General features: G+C 35.6%; 1 protein-coding gene across 21 annotated transcripts in view; it reads left to right on the top strand.

The window, feature by feature from the left end:
• The window catches only part of CADPS2 (calcium dependent secretion activator 2), a 525,179-nt gene that overhangs the window by 353,829 nt on the left and 158,090 nt on the right, over window positions 1-13,260 (top strand). For all 21 annotated transcript variants that reach the window (XM_013050847.2, XM_045062940.1, XM_045062933.1 and 18 more), the window contains exons 10-11: window positions 9,727-9,835; window positions 10,860-11,060. In XM_013050847.2, coding sequence (XP_012906301.2) covers window positions 9,727-9,835; window positions 10,860-11,060 — 310 coding nt within the window. The remainder of the gene's footprint in view (window positions 1-9,726; window positions 9,836-10,859; window positions 11,061-13,260) is intronic.

The raw sequence follows: 13,260 nt of genomic DNA, 5'->3' as shown, positions 1-13,260 counted from the left end.
TGGAAGAGTTCCTACCCAAACCTCACTACATAAATGCCTGCTAGAAAATCGAAGCTGGGTTAGAGAGAGCTGTTCATTTCGACTTTCTCTCCAGCTTGAGTCTGAGGGGGTAAATCCTGTCAAGTTCTCTAGTGGGATACGAAGGGGAAGCAATGAGACTTTCCTGTCATTCAGCAAACTCAGACCTGGAAAGATCCCTGTTATTTAAGGATAGAGGAAAGGTGAGGTGGTGTGGGGAGGAAGGGGAATAATGGAGACCTGTGAAGGGATTCTGTAATGTTAATCCTGATTTTGCTTAATGTGTAAGAAACATGGACTCCATTGAAAAGTATATGGAAATGAGAGCTCCCTGAAATTAATAGAAGAGAGCTGACAGAAATAAGGAAGGAAAACAAACAAACAAAAATTTTGATATCCACATTTTAGGCAACAATGTACAGAATGAACACTATACAGAATAAGTAACATAGAAGACTTCGAGAAGCTCTAAGTCTGAAAACTCTACACACAGTGGCAAATATTAAAGAAAGAAAATACCCAATATGATAAAAAAAAAATCTGCTTATTGAAGTGGAAAGAGAATAGTCCATTTTCCTGGAAACAGAAACAGTAATAAAAGCAACAGTGAAAGTAAACAAAAACATTTTCTGGTATTTAGAAGAGTGCAGATAAACAAATCTCCACATTTCAGGAAATTTAGTGAGAAGATACCTTCAAATATTTCTTGTAAAATATTTTTTTCAATTAAAAATATGTGCATTGGGATGCATGGATAGCTTAGTGCATTAGGGGTCTGTCTTTGGCTCAGGTCCTGATTTCAGGGTCTTTGGATGAAGCCCTACCTAGAGCTCCCTGCTCAGCCAGGAGTCTGCTTTCTCCCTCTCCCTCACCCCCCAAACCCACCCCCTCCCCGTGCTCTCTGTCTCCAATAAAATCTTTTTTAAAAAATGTGTTGCTTCCTACATCTTAACACTCAACTACAGAAGTCAGTAGAGTTACACCTATAGAGAATTGATGGGAAATTGTGTGGGACTTGAGAATCGAGTAACATCTGTGTTCCATAAGTCACCTTCCTGAAAATATTTAAAGCAAAACTCCTGGTATTTGAGGTGAATGAGTATGGTTTCTCAGAAATATGAAAATTAAAATATAAAAGAATTAAAGAGTAATGATAATAGAGCTAAATCTCTATTAACGGTTATAAAATATTTGAGTCAAACATAAACATGAAAAATGATTCCTGAACAAGTTATGGACATGTGAAGTAATTTTTTTTTTATTTTATTTAATTTAGAAGTGGTGGGGGTTGGAGGGGTTGGTTTAGAAGGGTGGGTGTCAGAGAGAGGGGGAGAAAGAGAAAATTCCAGAGTCCCTGCTGAGCACAAAGCCCAATGCAGGGCTCAGTCTTAGGACCCTCAGATCTTGACCTGAGCTGAACTCAAGAGTCAGATGCTCAACTGACTGAGCCACCCAGGCACCCGATGAAGAATTATAACAAAATGTGAAACTAAATTCCAGGTTTTTGTCAAAGTTAATCAATGGAGTGATTAAAAACGGGCTGTACTCCTCAGGTTATATAAGAAACAGTCAAAAATGATTTTTGAAAATAGAGATAATAGGAGGTTAGCTCTGTCCTTGAAAAGTTTTAAAGTAATTGGCAGAGAATAAAAATGGGATGTTGAGGAAACTTCAGTAAACCTAAAACATTTTTGAACACTGCATTAAAAACTAATGATGTACTCTATGGTGGCTAACTAAACATAATAAAAATTTTTTTTTAAACCTAAAGCAGAAGACACCTGTTCTTACTATACATGTATTAAATGTACACATTAAGAGTCCAATTCTCAGAATGGAATTAAACAACAAAATCCATTTGTTTGGTGATCTTAAGAGCTACACCATAAAGGCAAGAATATGGAGAGAAAGTAGCATGACAGTACTCAGACCAAGGAAAATTTAAGAGCAGTATTAAACCCATCAAAGGATGATAACTTTATATTCAATGAAAATGTAATCAATAATTATGATAAAACAAATGATGGTGATTTATTGAATATATATCTGAGAGAAGAAAATAAAGGGATAATGCCTCAAATTACTTGCTGTTCAATTCACTTTCCTTTGTCTCCCATACCCATAGTAGTCTTAATAGTCTTTGATGTAGTTTCTTATGGATAAATATATATCTTACAGCTATCTTAAATAATAACTTTGCCAGAAAATAAGGTAATTGCCTTATTTAGAAAAGCAATATAAGTTTCAGAATGTGAATTATAAAATAATAGTATATTAGAAGGAATATATCTAACTACATTTGAGGACACTTGTGTTTCTAGCTTTAAGATAATGATTTCCTCTTAGGTGACCTTGGGAAAGTCAGTTTCCTCATCTGTGAATTTTGGAGTTGAGATCATGATCTCAAGGGCCCAGCACCCTGATCCCTTAATACCACTGTATTCTAGAGAATAATCTCTTCTTTTCATTGAAGCTTAGCTCTGGGTTTAACTATTTGTGATTCAGTGAGACTTGAGTTCCCTAGACATCGTAGTCTCCAGTTTCCAAATGTGTTTTCTTAAGGTCCTTACCACACATAATCTATAATTCTATCAAACGTAACAATATTTCATTTGTTAATTTTTACTGATTAAATAAATACCTTGTAGAGTGTTAAGATAGTACTATCAGAAAGTAAACCCATACTGTTATGGAATCCAGTCCTATCTCTGCAATTACATAATATGTATTTTGTGGTGTGTGTGTGTGTGTGTGTACACACATATATATATACATACAAGATATATATGATATATATCATATAATTTCATTCATGTACATGAATGAAATTATATTATTAAGTTCCATTACAATTCCAAAGTTGCTTATTATTTTTCCTGTTCAGTTTTCAATTTGCAATTCTTTCTAATATTTTGGCTTTACCTTTCTCTCGAAATAAAAACATATAAAATACAGCAAGAGCTCACTTAAGTGAATCAGATGTTTTTGAGAAAGTAGGATTTTCTTTTTATTATGATCACTCCATAATCACTTTTTTGATTTGTTTTTATTTTTTGTTTTGTTATTTCATTTTTTAATTTATTTCCTTTTTTTAAAAAATATTTTAGCATTTTAATGCGTTTTTTATGACTGTGATCACATCACAGCTACCAGTATACTTGAAAGAATAAGACTTGGTTCCTCCACGGCTCTTAAATCTGGGTCCATCACACGAAGGATGCTTAAGACAACCTAGTTAGAAAAAGGAATGAATTTAGCCTCATGCTTATCGTTTCTTGAACATTTTAATTGATGTGTTTGACATTTTTTTTAAAAACATCAAATATTATTTGTAAGTGGAGGAAGTTTCATTAAAGAATACAAGTTGGGTAATTTGGACTGCTGGACTCTTAGTATGTTTTCTAAACAAGGTAAGTATGTGATCTATACTGTCAAATAGATTTTTGTTTGTGGCTGAGTATTTTATTGAATTGAAATAAGTTTAATTTCATGGAGGAATTAAAAGGCAGGGGCCATATGCCAGACACCGTGGGAGCCAGTGAGTCAAAAAGAAAGAACACATACTAGTAAATGCACTTAAAAACGATGTAAAGCGGACACATTTGTAAGGATCCTGGAAGGAGGGGGGGGCTTACTAGATTAGGAAATATGAATCATGCCATTTTAAAAGTGAAGATGATATATTCCTGCTTGGGAGTTCAGGTGGAAAAATGAATAAAAATGGGCAAGTCTTGTTGGAGAACCTGTCTGGAGTACTAAACACAGAGGTAGCTATAAATTCCAACTACTGTGTGCGGGAGATTTTTGCAAGCCATGCAGGGAAGGCAGACCTTTCTGTGTTAGTCATCTCCCTCCCAGCAGATTCCAGATTGTTCGTGTGGTGACGTGTCAAGAGACTTTCTTTCAGCCAGGTTTTTAAGATTCTTCCAAAAGAAAGAACAAAACAGGAAACTTCTGGATTACTGGCTCAGTATATTATTCTCTTCTGTTAATAACTGGTCACAAAAGTATTACTTGGTAATCTCCTGGAGTCTACTAATTATATTTGAAGTACTAATGGAGTCCACTAATTATATTTTAATAAGACAAATCTGAACATATTTTGGTTTCATATACTCACCCCTGGAATGTAGTGAAATGTGGTGGAAATGTGTAGTTTTTCTCATACATATGAAAGTTAGACCTGTTACTAAGAATCTCCATAAAAAAGGAGAAAGGAAATGGAAAGATTAGCCAAAGGATTTGAATTGGTGATCTTGGCTAGTCATAAGGTAATGCTAAGAATTCGCTTGTGGAAAACACCTAGAAATGCTGGGTATGGTACGATACACATCTTTTTATTTTTGTTAAAGATTTTATCCATTTATTTGACAGAGATCACAAGTAGGCAGAGAGGCAGGTGGCGGGGAGTGTGGGGGGAGGCGGCAGGCTCCCCGCTGAGCGGAGAGCCCCCTGCGGGGCTGGAGATCATAACCAGAGCCAAAGGCTGAGGCTGACCTCCCAGGCGCCCTGATACACATCTTTTTAAATGCATAGCTGTACTGCAAGGAGTAAAACCTTAGGACCAAATAGTGAAGCTTGTGCATTGAAACTGTAGCTGTATTCAGGCTGAAGTATGGGGACAAGGTGTTGATGTTGCTGTGTAGGGATTTTATTGTTCACTCAGAGAAGGAAAACATATCCAGAGGCATTCTCAAAGTGGGGGTTTGGATGAGATCTTCTCATAAAGGACTTAGAAGAGCTAGATCTCTGTGAAATGTGGACTAGAAGAAAATCTGCCTCCAGGCTTGTAAATCTATATTCGGCCTTAGGCTCTGAATATGGAATAAAAATTACTCCTGAGAGTTTGTAACTATTAACCTATACTCAGAGAAAGTTGAAGTTCTAATTTATTTTATACTAATATAAGGGGAACACCCAAGTTAAGAAATTAACATAAAAAGTACTTCTGGATTGATGATGTGTCTGAGGCATTTGGCATTTAAAAAAAAAATTGTTTTTGGAGATATGAACCTTGAATAGGGGTTGTGTAAAATATCCACAGATGTACCAGTGCCGGATATGAGCTCATATTAAAAATTACAAAAAGAATTATTTGCACACCCAAGAATTTCAGTAATAATTGTCATATATATAAACTATAAAATAATTTTATTTACAATGATGAAATTTATAAATTTATAAATTGATTCAAAAGTACAAGAAAAGAACAAAACAAAGAACATAACACTATTGGGGCGCCTGGGTGGCTCAGTGGGTTAAAGCCTCTGCCTTCAGCTCAGGTCATGATCTCACCCTTATTGGACAGGTTAGATAATAGGTTAGACACATTTAAAGAGAAAATTAGTGATGTAATTAATGATGGAATATTACAGTTTTAAGAAATTATTCTGTAATCTGCATAGAGAAATAACGAAGCATAAAATATGCAGAGAGCTTAAAAGATAGGGAGGAATGGATCAGAAGTTTCAAAATACTTCTGATACGGGCGCCTGGGTGGCTCAGTGGGTTAAGCCGCTGCCTTCGGCTCAGGTCATGATCTCAGAGTCCTGGGATCGAGTCCCACATCGGGCTCTCTGCTCAGCGGGGAGCCTGCTTCCCTCCCTCTCTCTCTGCCTGCCTCTCCATCTACTTGTGATTTCTCTCTGTGAAATAAATAAATAAAATCTTTAAAAAAAAATACTTCTGATAGAATTTGAAGAAAGGATAAAGGGATAGAAGGTAGAGTCATCATTGGGAAAGATAATGAACAAGATTATTAAACTGATAAAAGTCATGAATTCTCAGATACAAGAAATACTACAACTATCAATCAGGATAAACATTAAAACTCCCTCCAAATGTCACAGTAAAGCTACAGGATAACAGAGGTGCCTGATTGCCTTAGTCAGTGGTTCTTGATCATAGAGTTGAAAGTTCGAGCCCCACATTGGGGGTAGAGTTTACTTAATTTTTTTAGATTAAAAATTAAAACACAGGATAACAAAGATAAAGAGAACACTTAAGAGAAACCAGAGAGAGGAGGCAAATTAACTATAAGGGGACCACAGTTGGACTTTAATCCAAATTTTCAATATGGATATATAAGCTTTCTGACAATAGAATGATATATTCACTGTGCTGAAGAATTACCAGCCTAGAATACTATAGAACCAACCAGTCATTCATAAGGGAGAATTAGACTTACTTTAAAATAAACACTGACTCAAAAAGGTTTTACTAAAGAAAGAAATTGAACTCAGTGATGGCGTGTGAATCAATAGACAGTAATGGCCAAAAGAATGGGTAAAGACAAGGGCCACTATAAATATTGACTGTATCAGATAACATATTTTAATGTTTCCTTTTACTAAATGTTAACACACTAAATATTACTAAAACAAGGGAAAACTAACACGAGCCCTGATTTTATTATAAGAGGGGAGGTAATGATAATGGAGTGCTCAAAGTTCTCTGTATTCAAGAGGGATGAGTTAAGAACACAATAGGATTTGAGAGAACAATCACCAAAAAAAAAAAAAAATAAAGACAGAATGTGTAGTTTCCTCACTATCAGAGGAAAGGGATTTTGTTAATGTTTAATAAAGACAAGGAATAAGAGAAAAGTAAACATGTTAATGAGCACAGTTAAGTAACAGAAATAATTCCGAATATATTACAGAATATAAAAATATAAATGATCTTGACTTGCCTATTAAAAGATTAGATTTTGGGGGGCACCTGGGTGGCTCAGTGGGTTAAGCCTCTACCTTCGGCTCAGGTCATGATCTCAGGGTTCTGGGATCGAGCCCCACATCAGGCTCTCTGCTCAGCAGGGAGCCTGCTTCCTCCTCTCTCTCTGCCTGCCTCTCTACCTGTTTGTGATCTCTATCTGTCAAATAAATAAATAAAATCTTTAAAAAAAAAAGATTAGATTTTTGGAGATTTAAAAAATCTGACTATATATTGTTAATAGAAATTTAAAATAGAACACAGTGTAAATGAGAATAAAAAGATGAAAACATTTTCAGGCACATACTAACCAAAAGAAATGTTGTATAGCTTGGTGAATATCCAACAAATAAACTTCAAGACAAAAAAACCCCTTTTAGATATTTTTAAAAACCTACATAAGTATAAATGAAGCTGTTTACCTGCAACAGGGAACAGACATAGAAGGTATAACAAAGGCATATATGTGTAAGATTGTGTCTTCGAAAGATATAAAGCAACGTTCAAGGGAATCATATGAAGAATTCACAGACAGCACTGATAGGAAATTTTAACATACCTCTCAATAATTGACACATTGGAAGAAATATTGGAAAACTGTAGAATATTTTTCTACGTGTTTTGGGGGTTTTGCCTCACTATTCCCAAACAACTTTTCATGGTTTTTTGTTTGTTTTTTCAAAATGGAAATAGCTGCACTCCTTTTTCCTCATTAAGATATAACTCAGGGGCATCTGACTGGCTCAGTCAGTTGAGCATGTGCCTCTTAAGTTGGAGTTGTGAGCTGGAGCCCCATATTCAATGTAGAGATTAATCTACTCTGTAGAGAAACTCAAACACTAAAAAAAAATTAAATCACCCACAATGGCACCTTCTCATAATTACTACAGATATTTTCGTCTGTATCCTATTCATATGTATAGTGTTTACCCAAAAGAGCACATGCTACATTTTTGTCTTTCACCTACTTTTTATGTTGTGATGTAATCTTAGAAATAGTTCCGTGTCTTGGGGGAAAAAAAAAAATCTGCCATACGTGTTTTGATGGCTGAATAATATTTGACTGTGTGGTCGTGCCACAGTGTCTTTAACCAAGCCACCGTTGGTTTTTCCAGTTTGTGCTTCTATTCAGTACTGCAGTGAACACGTCTTTGAATCCTTGTCCACTTGTTTATTTGGAATAAGTTCTTAGAAGGACCTATTCTGGATCTGGGGGATGCGTAATACACTGTGAGGCTTACCGATTATAAGTTTCCAGCAGTCTGGAGACTCAGGCAGGAGCTAGTGGTGGAGTCTGAAAGCAGAATCGCCCCCTCTCTAGGTAATCTCATTTGCTGCTCTTACCTGTCCCCTCCATACCGATAGATACTCGTTCTGTGTTGAATATGTATTTTGCCTACATCTTCTCTTAGTTTCTGGCTTTGCCTTTTTGCTTTCTTCGTGGTATCTTTTAATGAGAATTTCTTAATTTTACCGTAGTCCATGTAATTTCTTTCTCTCATAATTAGCTCCCTTTTGAGTCCTCTTTAATCTTTGTCTCTTAAAAGCTATTTTTTTTAAGATTTATTATTTATTTATTTGACAGAGATCACAAGGTGGCAGAGAGGCAGGCAGAGAGAGGAGAAAGCAGGCTCCCCGCAGAGCAGAGAGCCCAATGCAGGGCTCAATCCCAGGACCCTGGAATCATGACCTGAGCCAAAGGCAGAGGCTTTAACCCACTGAGCCACCCAGGCACCCCTTAAAAGCTATTTTTTATGTTTCCTTAGTTTCATCTGTACTTAAAAGTGGAAAGGGGGCGTAATTCACATTACCCAGAACGGTTTTCCGTGGATCCTATGTTGTGAGGTATTTTGAAGGTTAGGTATTAACCCACCAAACATTCTTATCTCCTGCTGGGAACAGCAGCTCCTCTCTCTATTTTGGGGGAACTTCTCAGAGCCTATCTGATGTAGCATGTCATATTCTTGGCCACAGATATAAGCTCTTGACCCACACTGGGCTAATGTTACTTTTACCCCTCGCCACAGTGATTGGTGCAAATATGGCCTTAGGACCCGGGGTGCGACAGTCAGGGAGGTGACCAATAGCTGTTTGCAACTCTATTTCTAGGTCATTCAGACTGCAGCCCGTGAAAATGAAGCCAGTTCCAAAAGAGAAGTAGAATGGAGAGGTAGCAGATCTTGGCAGTGTTATGTCACAGGCTGCCTAAAACTCACTCCACCTTGAACTTTCCTGTGGCTGTGGTTACGTAGGCCAGGAAATTCTCAACTTTTATTAAAATCTGGTTTGTTTTGGTTTTTGTTTTTTGCTTTAGTTAAAGGCTTAAAATAAGCCTGCTTTAAAATGTAGTCCCATGGGGCCCCTGGGTCACTCAGTCGGTTAGGGGTTGGACTGTTGATTTCAGTTCAGGTCATGATCTCAGGGTCTTGAGATCAAGCCCCATATGGGCTCTGCACTGAGCCTGGAGCCTGCTTGAGATTTTGTCTCTCCCTCTGCCTCCCCCCACCTTGCTATCTCGTGTGCACACACGCTCTCTCTCTCTCTCTCTCTCTCTCTTTCTCTCTGTCTAAAAAAAAAAAAAAAAATGTAGTTCCATGACCATGTAAGTTTGAGAATGCTCCTCTTATGTCTTATTTTAGAGATTCACAAAGTATGTCAGCCTATTAAGGTCATAAGAAAACATGCAGTAGAAGAAGCTGTTTATTTAACTCAGTAATTCTCAAACTTATTTTTAACATGAATGCTTTCTTATGGTGCTTCTATTAATACCTCACAGACTCTCGGCCAGCAGGTCATTGGTTTGGGAAATGCTGGATCATAGGTGTGGCAAGCTTCACGGCAAGCTGACAGATGAAAGGTGCTTTTATCTCTGAGCTAGGTTTTGAAAAATGCTGACATTTAATGTATGAACAATGCATGTTGTCTTTCAAATTTGGCAAAGAGTCTTATAAAAAAATAAATTTAACACAAGCACTCTGCCAACCTTTTCTTGTGCAGGTTAGCCAATACACATTTGCTATGTGCAGTTATAGAGAGAAAAAGTCTGAACCACAAGAACTAATGCAGCTGGAAGGGTACACTGTGGACTACACGGATCCCCACCCCGGTAATTCTAAGCTGTGTCACTTTCTCCGTCATTCATGTATTGATGAAATTCTCATAAATATCTTCTCTCTGTTCTAGGTTTCAAACTCTGTTGAATGAATAGGGGTCATATTTCACTTACGTACCTGGAGAAAACTTCATGAGATTCAAACTATATTTTCCTGAGGGCTACTTAGCTTTAGCATAACTCATCATTTCTGCTCTCTTTAGGACAAGGGTGCAATATGTGAAAGTTTAGTATAATAGAAAAATTATATAAGAAACATCGGCAATGCTCATATGAACTTTTGTACTAGAAACCAAAAGGTACAAGAGACAGAAATAGGGAAAGAAGTAGCAAATGAATTTTTTTGCATTTTCTACCAATTTTCTCCCCAGTACCACATTCTTAAATTCTCTCCTTACTTCCATATTAATATAGGTATGTACTAGATGCTTGGTATATATCATTGGTGAGGGAATGAATCAATGACTATGTGGAGATTAATGAAATTAATAAAGCAATATTAAGAAATACAGAGATTTAATAAATACAGAGATTAAGAATTTAATATGGAGAGATTAAAAGTAGGAATCTGTGTTTGCATTCACTAATTGGTCACAGAAAAATGCAAAATATCTTCTTTATGAAAGAATTCTTCAAAGGATAAAATACCATACAGATACAAGTATCACTTTTGCCCTGCCTTTTGTTTCTGCTAAAATCACCATGTATTTCTCCTGCATATAGAGTGAGAAATGTGCCGAAAGATAAGACTTTCTTTCCTGACATAAGTTTGCAGACCATGCTATATATGTCTATGGAGGTTTGTACGGCTTGCAGAATGTTACAACTATGTCATGAACTGTTCATTTCCTTAAGCTGTTTTTAATTTTTAAAGTGACATGGAAGTTTAAGCCTTTCTCTTATTAATAGCATTGAGCTACTAATGTCAAACTGATTCTCTTCCGTCTGACTGTTGAGTGAATGAGCTTGAAATCTGCCAAGTATGTAAGTTTTTAATGACGTCTTTCTTCCTCCACAGGCCTTCAAGGTGGTCAGATGTTCTTTAATGCAGTTAAAGAAGGAGACACTGTGATATTTGCCAGTGACGATGAGCAAGATAGAGTATTATGGGTTCAGGCCATGTATAGGGCCACAGGTCAGTCCTATAAACCCATTCCTGTGATTCAAACCCAGAAGCTGAATCCTAAAGGAGGGACTCTCCATGCAGATGCTCAGCTTTGTAAGTTGTGTTGAAAAATAATTGGATTATCAATTAATAACCTTAATAAGATATAAAATTGAGACACATTTGTTCAGTATCATAGTTTAGATCATTAATGAATTCCTAATTGAATAAAAATCATTTGTGTTAGTAGCCATAGAATCAGCACTCTAATTTTTTCACACAGTTCTGGAATAAATATTGCCTGGGTTTTTCAGTTATGAATTTGCCAAGCACTGGGTATCTCTGGGAATCTTAAGACCATATAAGAAAACTCTCCAAAACTTCTCCAATACTGTTTTAATTAAATAACATGTTTATTATTATATTATAATAATTATATAATATATATAATTATATAATGTTTATTATAATATTATATATTATATATTATAATATTATATATTATATATTATAATATTATATATTATATAATTATATATTATATAATTATTATAACATCATAACATATTATATTATAAATATTATAATATAATAATAAACATAATATTTAACATTTTGTTTCATTTTAATAAAATATTATAATATATTATATAATATTATATGATAAATTTAATAAATATTTTAACTAAAAATTAATAAAATACCATCTTACTTTATGTGTTCTATAAAAATGGGAAAAGTGTTGTGAAAACAAATAGGCCTTGACAAGACTCCAGAACACCAAAGTGTTGAACCACCCCTTCCTAGGTTTGTTCTTAATGCCCCAGAAGGATAATAGGGCTATATGTTCTGTTGTAGATTCATTTTAAAAAAGGATAAGTCATCAAGCCAACTTTTTTTTATCTAAATACCTTAGTATTCCTGTCATCCTTTGTATGCTAATTTAAATCACTTAAAATTTTTATTTTTCCTTTAAATATATAAGTGACTAATAACAAATGATGTAATAATCATAGAAACATTTTCAAGCACAGCTTTAATAATCATTAAACCAAATATCCTAACTTACTATACTCCTTTGCAAAACTTCCCAGGTCTCCTCTATAGTAAGTCAGCTTTTTTCTTTGACTTTAAATTCAATTTTTGACTTCCTGGTCAAAAGGTTCTACTATTAAGGTTCTTCTACGGGAGAGTAATATCTTGACATGCAATATTTTGTTCTTGTACTTCTCTTGTATCAGATAACTGCTCTGTTTTCACTGTCGCATCTGGGCACCTTAATGGCATAGTAAGCTGAACAGTTAATGATGGAAGATGAGCTCAAGTCCGGCTACCTTTGTGTTACAGGGTTAAAGTATACATCTTAAAACTTACCCCAGTCCATCTTCATAGCACCTCATCAAATAGTGTTTGAACCTGTAAATAGTAGTTCTCCGCTTCTAGCCTCTAGACTATTCTTGTCCTACACTTTACTTCTACACATATTATAAATCCACAATGTTTTGCTATTATAATTTTTGCCTTAACAGTCAGTTACCTTTTAGGGAAATTTAAATAATATGAGAAAACGTTTGTTATATACTTATCCAGGTGGTTATCAGTTCCAGTGTTCTCCATTGTCTTGTAGAAATCTTTTACTTCCTGGGGAACCTGGGTGTCTCGGTCCATTAAGCGTCTGTCTTCTGCTCAGGTCAGGATTTCAGGGTCCTCGGATCGAGCCCTGCAACGGGCTTCCGGCTCAGCAGCGAGCCTGCTTCTCCTTCTCCCTCTGCCTGCTGCTCCCTGGGTTTTGCTCTCTCTCTCTCATTCTTTTCCTGAGTCAAATAAATCCTAAAAAAATTCTTGAAAGACTTCTTTTGAGTTAGGTGTGAGTCTGGTGATGATTAATTCTTTTAGCTTCCTTATACATGAAAACCTAATTTACCTTCATTTTGAAAAAAATTTTCTTTCAGTACTTTAAAGATTTTGCCTTACATTCTAACACCTTTTTATGTAACGAGAAATGTGTTCATTTTTGCCTGTTCCTCTATACATAATGTATCTTTTTTTTTCCCTCTAGCTGCTTTAAAGATCTTCTAACACTGGTGTTGAGCAGTTAGCTTATAACTGCTTGATGTAGTTTTCTTTCTGAAAATGTCCTTGAGTTTTATTCTAAGACACAATTAAGTCACTTGGAAACAGTTCAATCTTTTCAGGTTTTACTCTTAAGTTTTCTTAGATGGAGCTAAACAGTGTCTAGTCTTGGATTAATCCATTTTCCCCATTTCTGGATCAGGGTTCTTCTTAAAGACTCTAACTAAAGACCCATGAATTT

The sequence above is a fragment of the Mustela putorius genome, unplaced genomic scaffold, assembly GCF_011764305.1.
Source record: "Mustela putorius furo isolate JIRA1106 unplaced genomic scaffold, ASM1176430v1.1 tig00003845_pilon_pilon_pilon, whole genome shotgun sequence".
In the NCBI taxonomy this organism is placed as follows: domain Eukaryota; kingdom Metazoa; phylum Chordata; class Mammalia; order Carnivora; family Mustelidae; genus Mustela; species Mustela putorius.
This window is presented reverse-complemented; position numbering and strand designations above follow the sequence as displayed.